This window comes from Megalobrama amblycephala, linkage group LG24, assembly GCF_018812025.1.
Source record: "Megalobrama amblycephala isolate DHTTF-2021 linkage group LG24, ASM1881202v1, whole genome shotgun sequence".
Lineage (NCBI taxonomy): Eukaryota > Metazoa > Chordata > Actinopteri > Cypriniformes > Xenocyprididae > Megalobrama > Megalobrama amblycephala.
Genome location: NC_063067.1, coordinates 5,263,617 through 5,290,915, shown reverse-complemented (window position 1 = coordinate 5,290,915; position 27,299 = coordinate 5,263,617). Strand labels below are relative to the sequence as shown.

Sequence of the window (27,299 nt, the reverse complement as noted above, 5' to 3'; positions counted from 1 at the left end):
AATATATCTCCGATTGTGTTCGTCTGAAAGAAGATAGTCATGCACACCTAGGATGGCTTGAGGGTGAGTAAATCATGGGATAATTTTCATTTTTGGGTTAACTGTCCCTTTAATAAAGCACATATTGAGTGTTGTGTTTGGTGTGATGAATGAATGAGATTGTTGTGTGTATGTTGTGTGTGTTTGTGTACCTGTCTCTGCAGGCGTTCAGCTTCCTCCCTCTCCCTCTGTGCTCTCTCCTCATCTAATCGCTTCTCCTCCTCCTCTCGTCTCTTCTTCTCTTCTGCCTGCCGCTGTGCCTCCTCCTCTCTCTTCGCTCGCTCCTCTGCTTTCCTCCGGGCCATCTCCTCCCTGCTGCGCCTGTACACACACAGACACATGATGATGTAAAAATGTGTGTTTAGTGCTTTGGTTGCGTTCAATGTACATTTAGACACCACTGTAGATTACACCACACTGCAACATATTTGCTAAATGAAATCGAATACTTTTTCTTACTAATTTTTAATAAATTATTACTAATGTTTTGCTCCAGTGCATCACTCTTCCTTAGAAAATATGATGTCCATTTCATAGCATTTTTGCTTTCAACAGCCATTTATAAGTTGAAGAAGTCTTGTATTATAACAAGAAAAACTGCTACAATTCCTCTGTTCTTCTCGAGCTAGGTTACAACTATCTATGCTCATGAAAATCTCTCACACACACCTTTCAGCCTCTTCCTGTTGTCTCTTCTCCTCCTCTTCTCTTTCTCTCTGTTCTCTGGCCTGCCGTCGTTTCTCAGCCAGCAGACGAGATGCCTCCTCAGGATCTGTTGTGCCTGCGGAGGGCCGTGCTGTTGGAGAACTTCCAGAACCTTCTACAAAGAGAAAGAGGCACAGGAATAGAATAAATGATGCTAGTTCAATTGAACTTGATGGTTCATGAATGGTTGTGCAGTGTTACAGACCAGCGGAAGGCTCTGGTTTAGTTGCAGGAGTCTCTGGCTCAATTTTAGGAGGTTCAACGTCCTCTTTTTTGGCCCCCTCTCTTTCTGGGGTAACTCTCGGGCTCTCTGATGTCACTCTGTTGGGCCTGAGATTGCCTGGCAATAAGGACGGGTTACTGGGAGACAGCGGTACTGATGCTGGGGGAGGTGGAGACCTGGACTTTTTGGGGTTAGGTGTCTTCTGAGAGGGTTTAGCAGTAGAGCCCCTGAGGAAGAGACACACACACACACAAAAGTCAATCTGTCCAATAAAACTCGCAGCAAAGTTTTGAGGTCACAAATGTATATTTATACTACAATTATAATAAGTGCTTGCTATGATGTCTGTCATTAATATTAATCAAAGAACAAAGGTAATGGAGAAAACTGTAGCTTTAATTAGGATTAATCTATATTTCATTTATAATTTATGCAGTGAAGACTGTGAAGTGTTTCACATCTTTGACAATTTCTGTATAGTTAGACAGGTAGAAAGTCCACAGGTAAATATGACATTTATTATAATGGGTTTATGTGAAGATTGAGAGCTTTTAGTTATACTGTAATGTTGAAGGTCTATAATTAATGTTTATCAGTATCAGTGATACTGGCCTTCATTCATAAAAAGATGCCATTAAACAAATATTTAAAATATACTGTCTTTTTAATTGTTTCTATATTAATTTGGAGAGTAACTGTGAAATCATTACAATATAAAAATATTAAAAACTACAATGTTTTTAATCGTGATTAATTACAGAAAAAATGTGTAATTAATTAGTTAATTTTTTTATCATTTGTCAGCACTAATTTTATATATATATATATATATATATATATATATATATATATTATTTATTTATTATTTATTATTTATTGTTATTGTTATTATTATTATTATATTATTATAATATATATAAATTGATATTTTAATACCAGTTTGAATTTCATAAACACATTTCTATTTTATTGTTATATATCTGTTATATATTATAGTATAAGTATCAGGAATTATATTTAAGAAATGAATTAAGAAACAAAGCATTTCCAGAATTATTTATCTGCTTAAATAATCATAAAATAAGCATGACCTCTGAACCAGCAATGTCACAGAAAGATTATAAAATTTAGATTTATTTTTGTTATTATTTAACAAAAAAAAAAAAAAAAAAAAAACCTGAATTGGTAAATGAAAAGTGTTTTATCCATTTTTCATTCTGTCCAATAAAAAAACTTTTTGTACAGTTTAGTAATTACAGTTAGCTAGAAATCAGAGATTGGTTCTAACATAACAGGAAGATTGATGATCATGAAGTTTTGTTATTACAGAATTTGTTATTTTTGTTATTATTTTAGTTTTAAACTAAAATAACACAAAAATAATAAAACCTGGTTGACAATTTATTCAAAAAACATCCAAAAACAAAGACATATTTGTGGAAATATAAAAAAAAACCTCTCCTGGTCATGAAAATTAGATGCACCTTGTGACAGAATGAAATCCTGAATAAACGTTTATTCCTCACAGTTTCATTTCCATCTTAGAAATGGAGCTTATACCTGTTGGGGGATGGATTGGTGGCCCTGCTGCGCTGACTGACAGGTGAGGGAGATCTCTTGGGTGTGAACAGGCTCAGACTGGGAGTGGGATATGACAGGTTACTCCATGACTTCCTCACATAGTCCTTATCCTTTCTGTCAATCTATACACAAAATACTTATTTCAAGAGATGTTTACAGTACTTCCATACTACATTATACAAAGATCAGCACATTGCATTTGCCCAACATATACTTTAAGTACGCTCTTTTAAGCATAGGGCACTTGCACAGACACAAACAAATTCATGGACATATTTACACCAATACAATACCAGGATATTCTGGGTCGTCTTTCTGCGAGCGCTGCCGTCCGAAGGGATGAACCCTGCTCTGACTGGTCTCTCAAAATTAGGGCCTGCTTTGATTGGTCGCTCGGCGCTGCGTGACTGGATGGACTTGAAGGACATGGAACTCATTGGGTGACAGGAAGCTGAGCGAGGACAAACGGGGGTCACTGTACCATGGTCAAGTTTAGCCAACCAGGGAGTATTATGAGATAAATAAATTGATCCATTAAGGACAAGAGGAGCAACAGGGAGGAAGGTGCGCAAAAGAAAAGGGTTAAAATGGGATGAATGAGTGATGGAAAAGTGGAAAGGGAAGAAAAAGAAGGTGTGTATTAGTATCTACAAAGCTCTAGACAGAAATTAGGCAACGCTGATCATCACTGATGGGAGGAAAATCTCGTAATGGCATACTATCATACAATTTTTGCATTATGTATACTGTGCTCAATTTACTGTATGCAAAGAATTGCATTTGCTAAATGTGAACTGAAATTGAAATAAAAATGCAAAATAAAATTTTTAATTCCTAAACAACAACTGGATGTCACTTACTACATTAAACATGCAAAATAATGAGGCTGACCATTAAGTAGCATACTTTTTGTTTAAAATGTGTATTCACACAGCAAAGTGTTTCACACACTATTATAAAAACAGCAGGAAGTAAATAGTATGGCACAGTATGCAGTAGGGTAGTATTTCGTTCTGAACGTAGACAATTTAATTCCTCATGAGTCAAATGATGATGCATTTGCCAATGTTGCCTTTAATTTAATCAGCTGATAACAGAATCCCCAAACAATTAGCAAGAAACAGACACCTATAAATATGCACAAGCCATTGAGAGATTAGCATCAGCTCTATTTGTGCACACACACACACACACACACACACACACACACACACACACACACACACACACACACACACCAATTTAAGATGAAGTGGGCAGTAACTGGGCAAAGCTGTTGCAGAGAGAAGCCCGTCTGAAAGAGGTGTTTTGTTTTAGGACAGGGGCTTTGCCAGAAACAGCTCTCAGAGTTCTGCAATACTCTCATTCCCCTCTTTCTCTGCTCTCTCTCTTTGTAAATGTGTTCACACTGAAAATATCTTGAAGTTCAGCTATTGTATAAATCAAGGCTACTTTGAAAATGAACCCTGGCAAGCTATGAGCTTCTCATAATTTCTAGCTATTTTACAATAAACTACCAAAACATTAGTTAATAACACTGAAGCTATACAAGGAGAAAATATATTGTAAAATATATTTTCTGTTTTTTTTTTTGGTCACACCTCACTAAAACTTGTCAGAAGAAGGCTTGAAAAGCTATACTACTTTTAAAACATCTAAGTTTTCACTAGCTAGGGAGTAAAATTAACACTTGCTACCAGACAAATGCAGGCACTTTTTGTGCAGTGTCAGGTAGGGGTGTAACGGTACATGTATTCGCCCCGAACTGTCACTGTACGGACGTCACGGTTCAGTGCATACAGTCAGATGACAAATACAGTCGGTCACAGGCAATCCACACTCCAATCCAAAATGGGGCGCATGCAGTAACACTGTTTGCTAATCGAAGAAGAACAGCTCATAGATTCGCACGTGTCAAATGTGTCTTTCTGTGCTTATGGACAAAGGCTTGCGCGCTCATCTGCTCATCTATTGTCCGTTCAAATTGTGGACTGGTTTCTTTTTTCTGGTGACACTTTAGTTTAGGGCCCAATTCTTACAATGAAATAGTTGCTTATTAGCATGCACATTACTAGGATATTGGCTGTTTATTAGTACTTATAAAGCAGATATTAATCCTTATTTTTCATGACCATATTCTACATCTCATAATCCTAGCCAATACCTAACTTAACTACCTTCCTAACTATTAATAAGCAGTAATTAAGGGTTTATTGAGGCAAAAGTTAATCGTTAGTTAAAAGTGAGAACCTATCTGTGACCAAAATTAAGGTGTATAAAAAAATAAATAATAATAAAAAAAAAAATTGTATTAAGTTGTATCCTGCTGTGCATGTGTTTGTGTTCTACCTGCTTCTCCAGACAAAGACATGGCGCTACGACTCCTGGCCAGGTAGGAGTGTGTTGGTGTCTGTAGTCGATTGACCACTGTATTCTCCCATGGGGTAAGAGGCAAGCGACGCGTACCTGGACAATCAAATGCATGCGTATTCTCACTTATATACTGTCAATGTTATTAAAAATGAAATATTTCAGCAAAGGACAAAAATGCTACATGCAACAGTAGAGCACTGAAACAGATGCATCACATCACATGCATTCATAACTTCATACAGTATGCCCAGAATAAGTTACCCATTTGCATCATCTGCTGGTGACAGTGAATCATGCATGTGTTAAGTGAGACCAACCAATCAAGGAAAAACAGGGTTAGTTGCCCTAAACATAGACACTACTGTAAAGACAACATGAAACTGCAATCACAACCCATTTAATGCCTGTAAAGTGACATATTTCTAAATGAAATAATATTTAAAAGGTGGGACTTCATTTTATCCATAATGATTTGACTGGATCATAAAAAGTCAGTTATGAAATTAATATTATTTTGGCTACCCCACATGGCCGCGCAAAAGAAAACTAAAGTCAATTGTTTCTTTAAAATAACATGCACAAATTGTGCACAATAATACATTTATTTAAAAAAGTAATTAATGCAGTTTTGTTTTCATGTTGTCTTTAACAAGACGGCCAACTGCTGTAGGAAAAAAACATGCAATAACTAATAATCAAAAACATGTTAACAATATACAGTCAAATGACAGTGAAGCCCTCAAACGAAGCATGCAGCATTGCACACACAGAACGTTTTCCCCATTATTGTTTAGTTAAAGATTATTTGCAAATGTATAAACCATTTAAAACTTAAACTTTAACATGCAATATTTGCAAATACTGGAAGAGACTGCATGACTCAGGGCTCAAGACTAACAAATTACAGAACTGCTTGATTATAGACTTGTTATTGTTTTGTTTTAGAAGCACATGGTCATGTTTAAATTGTATAGATGCATTAGAGTGCAACAGTCAGGTTCCAGAAGTAAAAAAGCTTCATTTTCTTCATATGGAATTTTTTTTTTTTACAATAACTTGTACACATTTAAAGACACTTGCTGTGAGTTCAGAGGTTCTGAATCGATGACATATGCTTTTGTAGAAGCCATTTTTTCCAACTTATTTTAAAAATAATCATGTCAGGAATTTGTGGTGAAAAACTACATCACCCATGATGCTGTACAGAAAATTACACCAATCAGAGACATGGGGAGCAAATCATGCCAAAAGAGCTCGACAAGGAACGCACAATCCCATGAACCACCACAAATAACGTAATATATTCATCATTTTTAATTTGTCATTTGAACTGCTTCATAGGAAGTTATTTCACTTATTAAGGCTGTTAAGTACAGTGTTATCTTTGTCTAAATTTTAAATACTTTTTAGCTTCAAATTAAAATTTATATTATGATTCACCTCGTAGCTGATTGGTTTGGTTCATAACACTTTAATGATGCCTTTTTTAACATACCTATGGAAAAAAAAAAAAATCAATGCAAAAAAAACTTCCAGAACCAATGCCACTGAAAAAGTGGGCACTAACACTAATGCACTCTATGGTAAGTGCCTACATTGAAACAGAATAAGCACTTTACTGAGTAAAAAGTTTCTTACTTTGACACGTCACTCCTGAAACAGTTACTGAGTACTGTGAAGGAGCAAAAGGCATGCATTTTAAAGAAAATTACCGAATATTTAATTGAAGTCACATATCAACACAAAGGTTCTATAATTTGTCGCTAATGATATTCTATTTTTAATTGTTCTTTCATGCTTTTTACTGCATTTATGAAGAGTTTATTTGCAGTCTGGAGCCCTGGGTAGTACAGGTTTAAACCCAGTAGGAGAGCAAAAAAAAGATTTCTGGATTTCTAAAATCCACCTGCTGGTTTGTCCTGAGGGATCTTCTCTCTGGATATTTGGGATTTAGATAGTGTTTTTTTAATCAAGCAAGATGACGAGAGAGATGTCTGCTTCTGTAAGGCTTGGACGGTACAGCACAATCACACAAAAACACATACACAAAAAAACATCAATTATGGTTTAAATTCAAGAAGGTGATCCTTATTAGTCTAAAAAGAGACTTGTTTGGCTATGTGATTGTGTAAAGCTTGTTTTGAAGAGATGATGTCCGTGTTTACCTCTATCTTGTGAATTCAGCAAGGTGGCTGAGGAAGATGACAGGCGTTTGGAAATGACTGGATCTGTGTGTTTGGACAGATTCATAGTGGAGACTGACCTTCTTTCAGCATCTACAAACACACAGGCACAAAATACAACATCAGATGCAAAACTTAATACAACTTCAATGCGTAATACAGTAAAATGCACTGAAGAAAGGACTAAAAATAGAAACTGGGGAAGAGGGAAAGATCAGCTTTACTTTTCTACTGTGTGTATGCCTACAGCAGCTAATGGATGATCATTTTTTTAAGTTAGTTCTGAGGAAAGGTGCTTAGCTATGAGTACTAATGGATGACGGCACCGTTCTCTGCTTAATGCTCACAATCTGCCTTCCATCTGTGTGTCCCAGGATGGACAGACACATTGACGACTTTAAAACTAACAGGACATCTGTGATGTCTTTAAACACCTTTAAAAGGATCTAACATCGCCTATATCGAAATTACCCAATTTTAAAGGGGTTATATAGACTTAAAAAGACTTCGGACACACCTGAAATGTTACTCACAATATCTTTTAAAAGTGATCTAAAGGCTTAAGCTTTAATAATTGAAGTTAGTCTTGTAGACAAAATCTTAAATGTGTAAAAGCAAAAAAGAAAATAAAAATTTAAGAGTAATGTTGATGCAAAAAAAGTGGACTATAAAGGGAAAAAATGTCCCTCTAAAACAGAAACTACAAAATGTCTACAAATCATCTAACATACTACTGTTAAGCAGCTTGTTCATGTTTCTGGGTCCATGCTAACTGCTTACGGGAAAGAAAACTAATCATTTATGGGTGATGCTACAAGCTCTAGCTAATGCTGCTAGTCGGCTGCTCTACACTGACGGTCATATTCACATTTAGAGCAAAACTGCTGCTGACGCGTCAAGCTGAAAACACCATGATAGTGCTCCAGCCCAGCTAGATCCAATGGAAAGAGAGCAGAATCATCAAAACCTGAGAGAGAGAGAGAGAGAGAGAGAGAGAGAGAAGCAGTGAAAGGAAGAGGGAAGAAGTGAGATACAGAACAATACAGAGAGAGAGAGTGAGAAAGATATTGACGGAGCAGAAAATAAAGGAAACAATGGGAGTGTGCGGTGAACTCATGGCTCTGAGTCAGCAAATGTAAGCAGAGAATAAAGAAATGTGCTGTACTGAATACATAAACATATTCAATTCATATTTAAACACTATAAAAGGCAGTAATATTAGGACTTTAAATCCTGAAAACCAGGCTAAAGTGAGCTTGTATTACTGGAACTGAAATTGCAATTCAAAAGAGAAGCTTTAAAGGCTGCCTGCAGTTTAGCTTAAAGGTGCCGTAGAACTTCTTTTTAAAAGATGTAATATAAGTCTAAGGTGTCCCCTGAATGTGTCTGAAGTTTCAGCTCAAAATACCCCATAGATTTTTTTTTATTCATTTTTTTAACTGCCTATTTTGGGGCATCATTAAATATGCGCCGATTCAGGCTGTCGCCCCTTTAAATCTTGCGCTCCCCGCCCATGGAGCTCGCGCTTGCCTTAAACAGCATAAACAAAGTTCACACAGCTAATATAACCCTCAAAATGGATATTTACAAAGTCTTCATCATGCAACATGTCTAATTGCGTAAGTATAGTATTTGTTTGGATGTTTACATTTGATTCTGAATGAGTTTGATAGTGCTCCGAGGCTAAAGCTAACATTACATACTGTTGGAGAGATTTATAAAGAATGAAGTTGTGTTTATGAATTATACAGACTGCAAGTGTTTAATAATGAAAATAACAACGGCTCTTGTCTCCGTGAATACAGTAAGAAACAATGGTAACTTTAACCACATTTAACAGTACATTAGCAACATGCTAACGAAACATTTAGAAAGACAATTTACAAATATCACTAAAAATATCATGTTATCATGGATCATGTCAGTTATTATTGCTCCATCTGCCATTTTTCGCTATTGTTCTTGCTTGCTTACCTAGTCTGATGATTCAGCTGTGCACAGATCCAGCCGTTAATACTGACTGGCCTTGTGTAATGCCTTGAACATGAGATGGCATATGCAAATATTGGGGTCATACATATGAATGATCCCGACTGTTACGTAACAGTCGGTGTTATGTTGAGATTCGCCTGTTCTTCGGAGGTCTTTTAAACAAATGAGATTTATATAAGAAGGAGGAAACAATGATGTTTGAGACTCACTGTATGTCATTTCCATGTACTGAACTCTTGTTATTCAACTATGCTGAGGTAAATTCAATTTTTAATTCTAGGGCACCTTTAATGTTTATTGTTTAAAAATTAAAGTCCCCCTGTGGTGGAAATCAAGTTTTTAATGTTGTTTATATGTCTATGTGGTGTTTTTAATGTGCTTTAAGACAAACCATGTTCAGATTCATCAGTCAACACCATTGTTGAGTATTTTCTCTTTAAAACTGAGGTGATCTAAAGAGAGTCTCAAAAACGCGGTTTGAAATCGCTGGTGTTTCTGACGTCACAAACTACCTTGTAACCAATCACGTCGATGTGTGATCGTCAACGAGTGGATCTCTGAACTGGTGTGAGTGAGTGGAGGCGGGGCTAATTAGCATATTCATAGAACCGCGTATACTAAATGAGGCAAGGGTGTCGAGTTACATTCAAGCTACTTTAAGGCATGAAGAATTTTTTTTCAAGGAAAAAAACATTTAAATATGCCATTTTGGTGATCAAAGATGAGTTTTAAGGGATACAATTATTGACTACAGGGGGACTTCAAAAAATTAAGACAGCCATAAATATTAGTAATTGTAATTTTACAGTTGTATTGTAATTTTTTTTTATTTTAAGGTGAAATATTATAATATCATTTTTTTTTTTTTTTATTTAGCATTAATTGATTAACTGTATTATTATTATTATACATCATATATACACATGATAAGACATGATATATGCATTTTGGGCCAAATTGTGCAGCCCTCTGAACAAGCAAAGCAAACTTGGAGCTTTAAGAAAAAAAAGCATTTTAAATTGTAATCTCAATAGTGATTTTTACACAGGAACATTTTTACTCATTTCATTGTCATCCAGGCAAAAGTCAGAAAGAACAATCACTTGAAGATGTTAGCAACCCTCTGCATTTCAGGCAGCATCATTTGAGGTGTCGTGAGGATGTGTAGGTTTTCCAGAATCTCTTTATACACTATTATCACATTAATCATTCTGTGCACATGTATGTTTGTGTTTACCGCTGTTGTGAGAGGTGCTAGCAGAAAGCGTTCCTCCCCAGCTCCAGCGGTTCGACTTTGGCCTGGCTCTCTGACTCCTCTCCATGGTCCTCCTGATAACAGCCTCATACCGTGCCTGAACACACACACACACAAGGACATTTTCTTTCCAGAGAGCATTTTATTGGACAAACACATCCTTTTTATTTTGTTTTTCAAGAATTTATCCTGCAGTCTATATTAATGTGATCTTTTTTACAAGATGGTTTGGCTTTATTATTTCCCTTAGTATTTCAATAAGAAATGGGTCTTACTTTCACAGTGATGACAATGTAATGCAATGGTTCTCAACCATTATTAACATAATCTTAACAATAACATAAAAATGCTATTTAAAGGTGCCGTAGAACGTGTTTTCAAAAGATGTAATATAAGTCTAAGGTGTCCCCTGAATGTGTCTGTGAAGTTGCAGCTCAAAATACCCCATAGATTTTTTTTGATTAATTTTTTTTAACTGCCTATTTTGGTGCATCATTAAATATGCGCCGATTCAGGCTGCGGCCCCTTTAAATCTCACGCTCCCCGGCCCCCGGAGCTCGCGCTTGCCTTAAAGAGCATAAACAAAGTTCACACAGCTAACCTAACCCTCAAAATGGATCTCTACACAGTGTTCGTCATGCAGCATGTCTAATCGCATAAGTATGGTATTTATTTGGATGTTTACATTTGATTCTGAATGAGTTTGATAGTGCTCCGTGGCTAACGGCTAATGCTACACTGTTGGAGAGATTTATAAAGAATGAAGTTGTGTTTATGCATTATACAGACTGCAAGTGTTTAAAAAATTAAAATAATGACAGTCTTGTCTCTGTGAATATAGTAAGAAACGATGGTAACTTTAACCACATTTAACAGTACATTAGCAACATGCTAGCGAAACATTTAGAAAGACAATTTACAAATATCACTAAAAATATCATGATATCATGGATCATGTCAGTTATTATTGCTCCATCTGCCATTTTTCGCTATTGTTCTTGCTTGCTTACCTAGTCTGATGAATCAGCTGTGCACAGATCCAGACGTTAATACTGGCTGCCCTTGTGTAAAGCCTTTAACATGGGCTGGCATATGCAAATATTGGGGGCGTACATATTAAAGGGATAGTTCACCCAAAAATGAAAATTTGATGTTTATCTGCTTACCCCCAGGGCATCCAAGATGTAGGTGTCTTTGTTTCTTCAGTAGAACACAAATGATGATTTTTAACTGCAACCGCTGCCGTCTGTCAGTGGTATAATGCAAGTCAGCGGGAACTTGGACTATAACAGTAAATAAAACACGACAGACAAATCCAAATTAAACCCTGCGGCTCGTGACGACACATTGATGTCCTAAGACACGAAACGATCGGTTTGTGCGAGAAACCGAACAGTATTTATATCGATCGTTTGGTGTCTTAGGACATCAATTTGTCGTCGCGAGCCGCAGGGTTTAATTTGGATTTGTCTGTCGTGTTTTATTTACTCTTATAGTCCAAGTTCCCGCTGACTTGCATTATACCACTGACAGACGGCAGCAGTTGGAGTTAAAAATCATCATTTGTGTTCTACTGAAGAAACAAAGATGCCTACATCTTGGATGCTCTGGGGGTAAGCAGATAAACATCAAATTTTCATTTTTGGGTGAACTATCCCTTTAATGATCCCGACTGTTACGTAACAGTCGGTGTTATGTTGAGATTCTCCTGTTCTTCGGAGGTCTTTTAAACAAATGAGATTTATATAAGAAGGAGGAAACAATGGTGTTTGAGACTCACTGTATGTCATTTCCATGTACTGAACTCTTGTTATTTAACTATGCCAAGGTAAATTCAATTTTTAATTCTAGGGCACCTTTAAAAAAAGTGTTAAGTTTATTTTTTATATCAGCTTAGATACTGTAAGAAGGTCTTCAAATATAGTCGTGGGCAAATGGGGGCTTGGATTCTTGGAGACAAAACTGTTGTAAAGCGCTTTAATACTGACCGATGAGAAATATAAAGATAAATAATAAAATGTAAACATACAGGGAGTGAATATATACAAACAACTGCCATGAAGGGTTTTTCCTGGTGTCCTCACCTTCTCCTCCTCCAGTTTCTGCCGTCGTTTCTCCTCCACAGCAGCTCGTCTCCTCTCCTCCTTCACTCGCTGTTCCTCCAGCCTCTTCTTGCGCTCCTCCAGCTGTCTCTCATGAAACTGTCGGGCTCTCTCCTCCCTCTCCAACCACTTGGAGCCCCGTGCAGCTGCAAACACAATCAATTCCCTTAATCAAGTGAAGGACTTTTTGCTGGCCTAATAATAACATAACTTCATGGTATAAATTCAGAAAGACTTTTGCTGGAAAATGTTTGCATACAGTGATTTTTTTTTTTTTTATAATTTCAACCCTAACACAACTTTTCTGGTGTAACTTAAGGAGGTCTGGAAATCAAAATTTTTTTAACATTTCCATGACTAGTGGAACACTAAAGAAGGAAAGAGGATAAATAATATTATTCCTAAATAGTCCAGCTGGTATCTAGATGTGGGAATGTCCACCAAATATGTTCTGTTCCTGGATGAGGATGCCAAAATGAAAGAGAGGTCCCTAATAATCAAAGTTCAACCAGTCATAATTCAGTGCAGATTTGCAAAGAGACCGTTACTGAAGGACAGGTCAGCACAACTATACTGTACCCAACAACCTGTAAATGAATTGTTACTAATTTCACAGAGATTAACAGATTATAAGAAGTCTTTAAAGAGATAGTTCACCCAAAAATTAGAAATATGTCATCATTTACTCATAATCGCTCCAAACTAGGCTTGCTGCAGTAGTCAGTGTTAATGGTGTTGCACGGTGTTCGGCCGGACACCGATTATATGACACCAGGAAAGACGTCGGCTGACAGACATCAAGATGTTGAATGAAAATATATTTTTTAAGTAAAGTTTAAATTAAAGATGCTTTTAAGACCTTTTTAGTTCTTCTAAGTTTTGGTTACCTGGACTTTCAATGGAGGGACAGAAATGTATAGGGTTTCGTTAAAAATATCTTAATTTGTGTTTCAAAGATTAACCAAAATCTTATGGGTTTGGAATGACAAGATGGTGAGAAAATGACAGAATTTTCATTTTTGGGTGAACCAACCCTTTAAAGGGTTGCAAAAAAATAGTTTAATGCTAAAGCTATGAGAGAATGTGGAAAAGGACAAATAATAAGAAAGGCAGATGTTAATAGTCAACATAGTGGATTATCAATTTAATTTGCAACTAAGCACTTCAGTGATCTAATGAGAGCAAAATTAATCCGCCAATCTCTCTCTGGCCTCTCTGTCTTGGCCTCTAACCCCTTACATAAAACTGGGTGTCCTGGTAACCACCTCGCAGAGAGTTTACATAACAACTGCACCTCGCCACAGCAACCTGCCCCTTCGAGTTAGTCATGCAGTCACTAACAGAAGAGCAAAATTTGTAAAAAAGGCAAGATCAGGAAAAAGTGTGAGAAATGTACCCCTGGGCTTTACATGTTGAAGAAGGTTTGATTTGACAAATTCACATGATTGACATTCCAACAACTCACAGGAATAACTACATCTACAGTAACTTTGGTTTTACACTAAACTGCTCATCCATTATGACTCTCGTTAGGACTGAGTGATTCTCTGATCAAAGGTCACTTCTACAGTATCTGTGTGTTTGCATAGTGAACAACAGGAACTCTTAACACCACCAAATCAAAACTGACCCCATGTACATATTATTAACTGCCCGTTCTTAAGATGCCTTCAAGTTAAGTCTGCAAATGTAAGACCTCTGTGAATGACATTTCAGTCATATCTGGGAGTGTGTCAAATAAAGGATATGAAACAAAAGCTAATATATATTATTCATAAGTTTTAACAATGATTGTTTTGTTTTTTACATTTTGTGTACTGTGGATAAAGACTAGCCATGAAGCTTGATATAAAAACACTACTCATTTATATTATTTATGAGGTATGAAGCTCGTTTTCACCACTGAATAAAAAAAAAAATTAAAACAGGTAATTGTGACTTTTTCTCTCACAAGTCTGACTTTTCTTTTGCGTGTTATGTAGTGCAAGATATAAATTCAGAATTGTGAGATAAACTTACAATTGCGAGTTATAAAGTCAGAATTGTGAGATCTAAACTTGCAATTTCAAGTTATAAAGTCAGAATTGTGATTTATAAAGTCAGAATTGTGAGATCTAAACTTGCAATTTCAAGTTATAAAGTCAGAATTGTGAGATCTTAACTTGCAATTTCAAGTTATAAAGTCAGAATTGTGAGATCTAAACTTGCAATTTCAAGTTATAAAGTCAGAATTGAGAGTTTATATCCATTGCTTCGACCACTGCTAACAGTGATTGTAAATTAAATTGCCTAAATTATTACTTTGTTAGCTAACTGCATGATTATTGATTATATGTACATTTCTGAAACCACATATTGTATAGTCACCTCCAATACCAGATTCTCTAAACTGTAATGCTGACATGCATTCTCTGTAAAGATATGTATCGTGAATAAATGTGAATTGAAAATTGAATTGAATATATCTCACGATTGACTTTCTCAGAATTGTGAGTTTATAGCTCGCAATTCTGACTATAACACACAATTGAAAGTTATAGTCAGAACTGAGAGTTATAAAGTCAGAATTGTGAGATATAAACTCACAATTCTTGCTTTTTTTTCTTTTGCATGTTTTAAAGTCAGAATTGCGAGATATAAATTTATAATTGTGAGATATAAACTTGCAATTTTGAGAAAAGTCAGATTTGCAAGATTATAAACTCACAATTGTAAGAAAAAAAGTCAAAATTGTGAGATAAAAAGTCGCAATTACCTTTTTTATTTTTTATTTAGCAGCGGAAACAAGCTTCCATAATGAGGTGACAGTCTTGCATTACTGAACTACATTTCCCATAATTCTCTGATGCAGCACAAGAATGTTAAAAAAACAAAACAAACATCAGTTAGACACCAAACATGCATCCTTTCCTTCGTTTTGTTGTAGTACCATTAAGCAATACTTGTCTTTGTTAGTCAAAAAATTAATATCCAAGCATAACATCCAAAAGCCAATCATATGATAAAAAGTCCCATCCAGCTAATTTTTACACTGAATATACAGCTTCATTCTGAAATGTGTCACATTATGGAAGTTAAATGTGTTGCAAAGGCACTCTGACATTGTCTTTAATAACAATGTATGTGTGTTTGTCATACCATTCTGCTTCTCCAGCTCCTCCCTCCGTTCACGGGCGAGTCTCTGCCTTTCATCGATCTTCTGCATGAAAGGCTCTGCAAACACAAGCAGACAAATGCTGGATGAGCTCTGGCAGTAAAGCTGGAGATGTTTGCACATATATACAGCTAATAGTAGTGCACATGCTGCGTGTCTGACCTGGTCTGGTTACGATGTGTATCTCTGTAGGGCTGGGAATGGTGTAGGTGTACTGTCCAGACGCAGACGAGTCCGGTCGACTCCATGACGACTTCTCATCTGCTCTGAGAAGGTAGTCAGAGCCTGAATGACACAGATATAGACAAAAGGTCAATGATCAACGCTTCAAAAACGTTGTAAATAGACATCAATGATGCTCTTCACCGAGCGCTTGCACAGATATACACAGGAGTGTTTGAAAGCAGGCAAAACAGCGGACCGGACCGCTGATAGACGGCTGCTTTCAAATGCTCCCGCTTTCAAAATGCTCCCGTGCATTGATCATTGTAGCCAATCACAGACATATCTGATGAGTGTGTGAACACAATGGCCAATCAGAGGTGCTTACAAATCCACTCAACAGCACTCAAAGCATCACATTTTTTAAATTTCAGTGCCGACTTGGTATCAAAGTTGGTACTGTTGACAACACTAGAGAGAGAACCAATATTTAAACAGGTGTAAATCAACACATACCAGTCTCATATTGTACATAAAATGTCATTTTTATTTGATATTCAGAATACATATCGTGTTAAAGAAGTTTCAAAAGGCTAAATTGTGTTCTCTACATCATGTTGACTGACTTAAGGACCTGAGATCTTTCCCCCTCACACACTCTTTTAGGAGGTGACTATTAGAAGGTTTATGACCTGACAGATCTCAGCCTGGGCGTTAAACAAGTACTTGGAAACAGATGTCAAATAGGCTTATGAATCCATGGGTAAACATATAAAATATATGGCTTGAGAAGGTTTAACCATCCACAGAGAGAAAGTGTATTTGTAGTGCTACTATAATCAGGTCTGCAGGCATCATGTGATCAGTGACACATACTGAAGCAAACAGCACACGTCAGAATCAGCAGTCGGGTTAAATTGTTATTGATTCCAGCACTAAAATCAATCAGTCTCCTGCTGTGTGCGTCATCTCACACACCAATCACCGATAGTTATGTTTCCTTGTTATGCATCATGCTTTTTTAAATCCAAACTTATAATACAGAAATTGCAGAAACAATATCCCTCAATTAACTTGAGGTTAGGCATCTTGTTTCAGTATAATATCCCAAATAATGCAGCTGCAAATGAGGCATAACAAAGCCATTTCTGTAGCAATCGATTCAAAATTCAACCACGTCATTAGACTGCTGTAAGGGAAGATTCAAAGGCACATTACTGCCATCCTATACATGACATCACCCACATGCTAGCATGTATTATGGCTCCCACAAATACTGATCTTTAAAGAGTGCTACCCATAATTCCACTGTGGGGGAGGAGGGGATAAACAAGCTTTGGGCAGATGGTGTGTCTAGACGAGGAGAATGGATAAAGGACAAAACAATCACAACAAGCAAAGACCAAAGTCACTGCATTTTAGCAAAAGTTATTGACCACTCATGCCAAAAACAAAACATCCTATTCTACATAATGCACTAGGGCCCTATGATTTCCACGATGCAGAAAACAAATGGAATTGCAGAATCCGATCACAAAAATTTAATTTACCTTAGAATGTCACAGAATTTTGGATGGATAAACAGGGCTCCAGACTGACCAAAATGGTGGCATATGCGATCATTTTTTGAGAATACGCATGTTACAATTTGACATGGTCGCATTTGTGTGAGTGCATGGTCACACGCTCAATCATTGCACTTACTTGCATTAGAGACTTGCTGTATCTAATCTGTCACGTATTATCAGGCCCATTCTCGCCTAGTTAGTTTTTCCCTCTTTTACATTAAATCATTAATTCAAAAGTGAAAGTTAAATGCACACGGCCGCGCGGGCATTCATAACGGTGCAGAGCAAAGCGTGCAATTTCGATTCATAACGGTGCGTGTCCACGGGCGTGGAGCAAGCGTTTTTCGGTTTATTCCTATGGAAGTTCTAAGTTCACGCTTGCTCTGCTCCGCACTGTTATGAATGCCCGTGCTGCTATGCGGATTTTACTTTTGCTTCTGAATTAGCGCTAATTCAGGGGTGGGAATTGCTTGAATGGTGGGTTCATTATTGCTGCTAATAAAAAACACATAAACAATACAATGACAAATTTGCTTAATGAGGCACTTTTACATTTCAATTTGAAACCAAATCTTCCGCCATCGTCTTGTCAGTCAGCTCCTCTCTCAGATCTCTGCTGATCTGTACTGCAACTCTTGTTCGGCTCACGCTGCATTGAGCAGACATGTTCAGTTTTTAATTAAAGTGTCTGTTATCTAACTGAACTAAAAGATTTTTGTTACTAAAAAAAATAAATAAAAAAAAAAGACAAAGGGGGCGGTTATTTGATTTTAATCAAACATTAAAAAACATTTTTTTTATATAGTTTTTTTATGGTTTTCATTTGATAGTTAAAAGATTAAAACATTTTGCCAACATGAGGTCTGTCGTCACTGTAAGTCTTTTTACATCATTGCAAATTATTCATCAGCATGCATTGATTAATCCCATGTTGTAGCAAAAAAAAAAAAAGTGACCAAATCATGTGATGAGAAAGTTGGTAGCACCAGTGCAACCCATGGAAAAGTTAGTCTGGAGCCCTTATAAATCAAAAGTAGGGCTGTACAATTATGAGCATTTCACCATTTCATTTGATAAAAGCTATTGTCAAATACACACAGGAACTCAAAGGTCTTCACTACAACCTATCAAAATAAAAGTTTTACAATTTTTATACATTTTTACAACAATATATGACAGAAAAATATTACTATTTTACAATAGAATATACCTAACAAAGTTATAAAAATAATAATCATTTTATTAAAATATTATTATACATACATAAATTATTAAAAGGCAGTGCAGCGCTTCAGTGTTCTACGTCAGAACGCCGGCTCAGTATTGGCCGACGCCGATGTACAATGCATGCATGTGATGCTGACGCAGGAGCCGGCCAATAATGAGGTAAACAAGGAAGTGCTGCACTGTGTTTACAACAACAACAACAGCGTAGGAAACTGACATGGAAGAGAAGAAATTATTGAATAAAGTTGTTATTTTGGTTTGTTTTTTGCACACATAAAGTATTCTCTTCGCTTTATAACAATGTTGAACCACTGTAGTCATGTTGACTATTTTAACAATGTCTTTACTACCTTTCTGGGCCTTGAAAGTGGTAATTGTGTTGCAGTCTATCGGAGGCCAGAAGGCTGACAGATTTCATCAAAAATATCTTAATTTGTGTTCTGAAGATGAACGAAGGTCTTGTGAGTAATTAATGACAGAATTTCATATTTTGGGTGAACTAACCCTTTTATATTTTGTGAATATAACTGATTACTAGGGGTGTGACGAGATCTCGTAGCACGAGATCTCACGAGACTAAACTGTGACGAGATTTCTCGTCGAGGCGAAAAGTAGTCTTGTGATGTTGCCATGACAGAGTGTTAGCATGATTAGGAAAGAATATGGCACCGATACATTTACATTACGCCTCCACTGTCGTTTTGCTTTGTATTTAAAAAAAAAAAAAAAAAACATTTAATTCAGTCGGATAACGGTCGCCGCCGCTCCATATTTACAGAGTATGCGTGACCGTTGAAAGTGAAAGTAAACGCGAGCGCGCATTCAAACGTGATTTCAATTCCCCGCATTTGACAGCGGCTCCCCGATGAATACAGTACAAATCATGTACAGTAAGGTCTGAAGAGACTGAAATCATACAGAAGAGAAGTCAGTCAGTTGAGTTAGTAGCAAAACCTTTTACAGTACTTGAGTATTGTTGTCTTTTACTGCAGATGATAATTCAGTCTCAGAAAGTAGAACTGAAATGACATTCATTACAAGATGATTAGTTAAAACATTTAAAATACACCTGCAGAATATTTTTTCTAGTCATGTATTTCACCATCTTGTCTCGTCTCGTGAACTCAATCTCGAGTCTCGTCTCGTCTCGTGAGATACCGGTCTCGTCACACCCCTACTGATTACAGAATTAACATTTAATTAAACTATAACGAATCTATAAAAATTAAAACAGAAAACACAGAATTTTGGGGAGAAAAAAAACAGACTTTAAAAAGTGCCCTAATACACTTAGGGTGTACTCAAACTAGGCACTCTGAACCGTGCCCGAGCGCATTTGACCCTCAAAGTCCAGTTTGTTTGACAAGTGTGATCGCTCTGTTCTGTGCCCGGGCACGGTTCGTTTAGCCGGCCCGGGCACCACTACTACTTCTTCCCGGCAGTGTAGACGCTGCTAAGTGTATTACTGCCCTCCACGGGTCAAAGTTTGAACTAATATATATATATATATATATATATATATATATATATATATATATATATATATATATATATATATATATATATATATATATATATACACACACACACTTGCACTAGCAAATTGTATATGACAATTTGGTTCAAACTTTGACCTATGGAGGGCAGTAATACACTTAGCAGCGTCTACACTGCTGGAATTCAAATAGAGAAGAAGAAGAAGAAGAAGAGAGCTAGTTCAAGATGAGCATTTATGTGTCACGATCACCTGTGAGAGTGCCCTTCAGCCTCTAGAGGGCACTCCTTCCCGGACTCTCTGTTTCACCTTATTCATGAACTACATTTCCCATACATACTCCCCCGGACTAATCACTATTCATCATTGCACTCAGCTGTTTTGTATCACCTCATCAGTGTCTGTCTATTTATACCTGGTTTGTTGCTGTCTGGGTTGGTGGTTCATTGTTGATTGTCACCCTCCTGTTTGGTTCTCCGGTTTTCGTGTTTCCTGTTTCTTGTTTTATGTTTGGACTGCTGTTTATGGATTCTGACCCCTGCCTGTATCTTGGACTACGTTTTTGGAATTGCCCTTATTAAATATTTGCTGCTATTGGATCTACCTTCTGTCTTTCTTCGTGCCGTGACAGAATGAACCACCACCTAAGATCCAGCAGCATGAGGATTCTTCGGCCAGCCACTTGCGGGGAGCGTGTGGCATTGCTTGGGGCGGTGATGGCTCTACGCCAGGAGGGAGAAGAGGTAGGATGCTTCGCCACGGTCTTTTGGACGATGGCGGTGGGGCTGAGGTACAACGATGCAGCGCTGAAGGATATTTTTAATGGCTGCATTGATGATCCTCTACCTCAGTGTGAGATGGAAGGGCTACAGGACTTGGATTTCTGGAGATTCGCCGCCTATCTCCGCCATCGGGTAGATTGGGCCTCACCAAGTCAACCAGGCAGTGTGCATGCTCCAGATCATGAATCCGTCTCTGAAGTCACAGGGGAGGTGGGCACGGAGCCTCAGCTTCACCCCGGTAAAGGGAGGAGGAGGAGAAGGAAGAAGGCTTCCTTCGGACGTCAAGGCCCGGAGGCCGCTCCAGTCAGTGAGCCCGCTCCAGCCAGTGAGTCCAGTTCAGAGCCCGCTCCAGCCAGTGAATCCACTCCAGAGCCCGATCCAGTCAGTAAGTCCACTTCAGAGCCCGCTCCAGCCAGTGAATCCGCTTCAGAGCCCGCTCCAGTCAGTGAGTCCACTCCAGAGCCCGATCCAGTCAGTGAGTCCGCTCCAGAGCCCGATCCAGTCAGTGAGTCCGCTCCAGTCAGTGAGTCCGCTCCAGTCAGTGAGTCCACTTCAGAGCCCGCTCCAGTCGGTGAGTCCACTCCAGAGCCCGCTCCAGTCGGTGAGTCCACTCCAGAGTCCACTCCAGTCGGTGAGTCCACTCCAGAGCCCGCTCCAGCCGGTGAGTCCACTCCAGAGCCCGCTCCAGCCAGTGAGTCCGCTCCAGAGCCCGCTCCAGCCAGTGAGTCCAGTTTGGGTGAGCCACCGCCTCACCCTCGTAAGCGGAGGAGAAGGAGGAAGAGGGCTTCCTCCGATCTGCAAGACCCTCCAACCATAGAGACTGCCCTGCCGGCGCCAACGAAGCGCCTTGCCCTGCCGGCGCCAACGAAGCGCCTTGCCCTGCCGGCGCCAACGAAGCGCCTTGCCCTGCCGGCGCCGCCCAGGCCGCCAGCCCTGCCGCCGCCGACAGCCCTGCCACCGCCGCCCAGGCCGCCAGCCCCGCCGCCGCCCAGGCCGCCAGCCCTGCCGCCGCCGCCCAGACCTTCTGCCCTGCCGCCGCCGCCCAGACCTTCTGCCCTGCCGCCGCCGCCGCCCAGACCTTCTGCCCTGCCACCGCCGCCCAAGCCTCCTGCCCTGCCGTCGCCGTCCAAGCCTTCTGCTCTGCCATCATCCAAGCCTTCTGTCCCGCCGCCGCCGCCCAGACATTCTGCCCTGCCGCCGTCGCCGCCCAGACCCTCAGCCCTGCCGCCGTCATCCAAGCCTTCTGTCTTGCCGCCACTGCCCGGGCCGTCCGAGCCGCTGGAACCAGCCTGGTCGGTTCCTCCAGCGCCGCCCTGGAAATCAGCCAGGACTCCAGTCCTGCCAGTATCCACCTGGTCAGTTCCTCCGGCACCACCCTGGCAATCAGCCAGGACTCCAGACCCACTGGAACCAGCCTGGTCAGTTCCTCCAGCACCACCCTGGCAATCAGCCAGGACTCCAAGCCTGCCAGCGCCCGCCTGGTCAGTTCCTCCAGCACCGCCCTGGTGTTCAGTGAGGTACCCGGGATCTGGCCCACCATCCCTCCCCCTGATCCTCCTCCGGTCCACCTCCCTCCTGAGTTTTTTGTGTTTTTGTTTGTTGTCTGGTGGAGCGTCTGGTAGCCGCTCCTTTGAGGGGGGGTAATGTCACGATCACCTGTGAGAGTGCCCTTCAGCCTCTAGAGGGCACTCCTTCCCGGACTCTCTGTTTCACCTTATTCATGAACTACATTTCCCATACATACTCCCCGGACTAATCACTATTCATCATTGCACTCAGCTGTTTTGTATCACCTCATCAGTGTCTGTCTATTTATACCTGGTTTGTTGCTGTCTGGGTTGGTGGTTCATTGTTGATTGTCACCCTCCTGTTTGGTTCTCCGGTTTTCGTGTTTCCTGTTTCTTGTTTTATGTTTGGACTGCTGTTTATGGATTCTGACCCCTGCCTGTATCTTGGACTACGTTTTTGGAATTGCCCTTATTAACACTCTGAGGTCTAAAAACGCGCCGGCGCGTTTTGCAGGTTTTTTTTTCACATTGCAGCAAAACAGACTTAAAATACTCTGTCATTTTTTGTCATAGAGACATAAGTAATACATCAATTGGAACTATAGAATATCTCCTTTTATTTGTATACACTCAGAGTAAAAACAAAATGTTGTGCTTTTTGTAAAATAAAGAAAACTAACATGATGCGTGATCTCTCATCTCCCTCTGAACGAAGTCCAATCTGATAGTTCTCAGAAAATGAAGTGTAACTTAGTGAATACTAATCACAAAAAATTCATACTTATGTCTAACAAAACGTTGAAATGTCAGGTTTTAAATCGTGCAAGTCAAATCGAAAACAAACATTCTGTGTTTATGTAATCTGTATGAAAAGAGAGCCATGTCAGAAGTCCGTGATTCAGCTCATTACCCACTAATGCGGCCACGCCCACGGAGCCAGCGCTATTCACAGGCAAATTCAGAGACAACACATGCATTCATCATCTCAATCGTGTATTTATTGCCTTGAAAATTGTTTATCTGGATGAAAAAGCCATGGTTAGCGATCTCTGGAAGACATTCAGTAAATTCCTGTTTGTTTTCTTCTATTGATAAGTTTTAAGTGAGTTTTTGTTTCTTTAGCGCCCTCCGGCTGTAGTATGAATTGGTAAACACCATTCATGGAATATCGTCTTCTTCTTAGGTGAATTTGTGGACTAAAATGCACAGAGCGCCCTCCGGCTGCAGTATGAATTGCAAACACCAGCGCTCATAGAGATAACAATGAATATTAAATAAAAAATAACTCCTCTGTATAGAAAATTGACATAAACATATGAGAATCCTATATTTCTCCAAATGTGCATGCTTTTAAACTAAAAGCCTATATTCAGACTCTTTGCATCACAGAAATACATTATATTTTAAAGTATAATATAAAACCATTATTTTATATTGTAATAAAATTTTTCTGTATGTTTCATATACCATGATGAGCTTGAGACATCACAGAAGTTTTTTTTCACAGCCTACCTGACTGAAATGCCTCATTAATATGCAAGTCTTTTCAGGTCATTACTATTCAATTCTTTTGTCTTCACAGGTGAGAATGAGCCATTATTCATGGAGATTCACGCCTCCTCGCATACCGTGTTTCTTGGCAAAAAGTGTCTTACAAAAACTAAATCAGTATATTGTTATAAATGAAAGAGTAGTCAGCATAATTTTTACATAATTTTGAAGCAAAAACTCTAGTCTACAACCTTCAATACCCAAAAGTCTTGTGAACACAGATTTAATATACTTTTATTGGACTTATATCAGTGACTTAAGTTTTTTGTTTTTTCAGTAACCACGCATAAACGTTATTCCTTCAAAAACACAAACATGTACACACATGTTCCTCACATATTATGGTAGCCTAGTTTGTGCTGAATACAGTGTAATGGCACTTGTGTCATTAATATGTTTATGAACAACTGAAAAAAGCACAAATGTCAGGGCATGTCAAAACTTCTCCAGGCCCCAAATCAGCCTCAGACTCCAGAGGGTTAAATATTTGCTGCTATTGGATCTACCTTCTGTCTTTCTTCGTGCCGTGACATTATGGTTAAAACTTTTTAAAAATTATTTTTTTTTTAGAAAATGAGCGATGGTTTCTCTAGATAAGACCCTTATTTCTCATCTGGGATCGCTGTAAACCATAATTTTGATCTTCAACCATTTGGGCTCCACTGAAGTCCACTATATGGAGAAAAATCCTGGAATGTTTTCATCAAAAACCTTCATTGCTTTTCGACTGAAGAAAGAAAGACATGAACATCTTGGATGACATGGGCGTGAGTAAATTATCAGGAAATTTTTATTTGAAAGTGAACCAATCCTTTAACGTCAGCTGCCTTCGTAATAATCAACTGATATGCGCTATTGAAAATTGTTCCACAGCATAAATTATAAATAGCCTTTACATTAGGAAGAAATGCACTTTCGCTAAGATACTGCCCGTTTTCTTCCATTCAAAAAGTTGCATCGTGTATGACGTAAGCATGCTCCTGCCTGGAGCGTTAAGTGCAGTGTGAGTGCGGGCCAGCGGGGACAGTCATGCTCAGGCTCGGTTCAAGGCAACCGTGCCTAGTGTGAGTACACCCTTATAATACCACGTAAAATCCCAATTCCTTCAACGACGTGCTGAATTGTCTGAGGATTTTATGAACAAGACACTTTTGAAAAACATACACACTCTTCCAAAACCTAGTGAGCTACCTAGAGAGACAGCATTTTAAGATCATAGGCACACTCCTGATGAAAAGAACCTTCCCAGAGCGTTCCAAATTAGTGACTGTAAGAATGCTTCCTATACAGGAACAGAGCTATTGTGATATTTTTCAATCTATTTCTGTGTGTGATCCCTGAGGATATGGAACCGAAATGGCCGTCACTTGCTCTAGATTCCAGGACAATGTCGCTCCTGATTTATCCCAGGCCAAACTCCGTCTGACCCAATTTACCCGCTTACCAAAAATGCAGGATATCACCTTTCTGAGACAAACAATGGGCAAGGTCTCAAATGAGGGCAATTGCTAGAATTATTATATCCCAGAAAAAGAGATGTTGATGAAATTCTTCATTGTTTCATATTTCAGTCAGCCAGAATAACCTCAGTTTCTACCAGCCCTGAACACACAGACACACACACAGAGACTTCACAATCTAATACAATACAATCTAATCTAAAGCTTTAAGTTCTCTCCTGAGACTTATTAAAATAAAGAGAAGAGAATAAGAGAATGTAATGCCTGAAAATGAGTCTGTGTGTGTCAAGCTGTGGGTCATTACATGACGGTGAGGGAGACCCAGTGGTGTTTAACACAGAAATTAACTTAGAGAGAATCACAAGCCCAAAAAATTATACGGATACTTCATGCTCCAATAGATTGTGCTGCTTGCCATGAAAATTTGTACGTGGCTCATAGAACTGCAAAAGACAATCCTAAACACATATGCTACATCAAATGGTTTGATCTTTGTTAAATGTCTCTAATGGAAGCGATCATCCGATATATGCGCCATCTAAACAAACCTCAGGCTATTGTGGCGGTGAGACTTTAACATGACACCTGTGGGGCGTGTTTGTGTGAACACCTGATTTTGCCTTCGTGAAGCTCGCTAATAAAGGCTTTTCATTTGACCCATAGCATTTACTCAAATGCCTAAGGGGTGCAAAAACAATCAAATCTCAGAACCAAGTCAATGTTAGCTAGTCTATACATTCTTTTGAGATGACAAAAGATAGATCCGTTTACATAGTTACAATACCATCAAAACTTTCCTCTCGAGATCTGACACAAAATGCATCGACTGAGCCACTTCCAGCAGGTTTTGGACACTTTTTCTTTCTGCATTTTCTCTCCATTCCTGCACAGAACATAAAATGGTACCAGCTCATGAACCTTTGGTCTGAGGCCCACGCCTGATTAGCTTACTAATCTGTGTCCTGAATGCCGGGCTGAACAGGCTGGTTAAGTATGTAGTGACGGAAGAACAGAATAAACAGGAAGAGTACACAGACACCAACCACCTACAGCGGCATTAATGAAATCATCATCTTAAAGAATTAGTTCAGAATTAAAATTTCCCATGTCATCCAAGATGTTGGTCTTTCTTTCTTCAGTTGAAAAGAAATTATGCTTTTTTTATGAAAACATTCCAGGATTTTTCTCTATATAGTGGACTTCAACAGGGACCAATGGATTGAAGGTCCAAACTGCAGTTTCAGTGCAGCTTCAAATGGGTCTACATGATCCCAGACGAAGAATAAGAGTCTTATCTAGCGAAGCGATCAGCCATTTTCTGGAAAAAATAAAAATGTATATACATTTTAACCACAAATGCTCATCTTGCACTAGCTCTGCGATGCGCCACGCATGACGTAATCACACTGGAAAGGTCACGCGTGACGTAGGCGGAATAATTTTTTATTTTTTTAGAAAATTACCAATCGTTTTACTAGATAAAACACTTTTTCCTCGTCTGGGATCATGTAGAGCCCTTTGAAGCTGCACTGAAACTGCAATTTGGACCTTCAACCCGTTGGTCCCTGTTGAAGTCCACTATATGGAGAAAAATCCTGGAATGTTTTCCTTCAAAAACCATAATTTTTTTTCGACTGAAGAAAGAAAGACATGAACATCTTGGATGACATGGGAGTGAGTAAATTTTAATTCTGAAGTGAACTAATCTTTTAAGGTAGTTACACAAACTTTGTTTAAACAATTAAACAATTGTTTAGCCAACAAACACACAATGCTAATAATGAAAAGGGCTCAAGATATGACGGCATACTGGTTTTTAGGGGTGGTATATTTACATACCGTAATATAAACAATATAGCAAAATCTCTAATGATAGACACTGTATACATGTAGTCAAACCGCAGAGATACAGGGACTGTTTAGCTAAGTCAAAGTCCAA

At 38.7% G+C, this 27,299-nt stretch overlaps 1 protein-coding gene across 5 annotated transcripts in view; it reads right to left on the bottom strand.

The window, feature by feature from the left end:
• The window catches only part of map7b (microtubule-associated protein 7b), a 47,387-nt gene that overhangs the window by 4,316 nt on the left and 15,772 nt on the right, over window positions 1-27,299 (bottom strand). For 2 of the 5 annotated variants that reach the window (XM_048178345.1, XM_048178343.1), the window contains exons 2-13: window positions 15,770-15,892; window positions 15,592-15,666; window positions 12,436-12,599; window positions 10,334-10,448; window positions 7,087-7,197; window positions 6,828-6,929; window positions 4,898-5,014; window positions 2,842-3,023; window positions 2,528-2,670; window positions 950-1,194; window positions 709-859; window positions 192-360 (exon numbers count right to left, since the gene is read on the bottom strand). In XM_048178345.1, the coding sequence (XP_048034302.1) occupies window positions 192-360; window positions 709-859; window positions 950-1,194; window positions 2,528-2,670; window positions 2,842-3,023; window positions 4,898-5,014; window positions 6,828-6,929; window positions 7,087-7,197; window positions 10,334-10,448; window positions 12,436-12,599; window positions 15,592-15,666; window positions 15,770-15,892 (1,697 nt within the window). The remainder of the gene's footprint in view (window positions 1-191; window positions 361-708; window positions 860-949; window positions 1,195-2,527; window positions 2,671-2,841; window positions 3,024-4,897; window positions 5,015-6,827; window positions 6,930-7,086; window positions 7,198-10,333; window positions 10,449-12,435; window positions 12,600-15,591; window positions 15,667-15,769; window positions 15,893-27,299) is intronic. The other 3 variants (XM_048178344.1, XM_048178346.1, XM_048178347.1) reach the window with 3 other exon arrangements.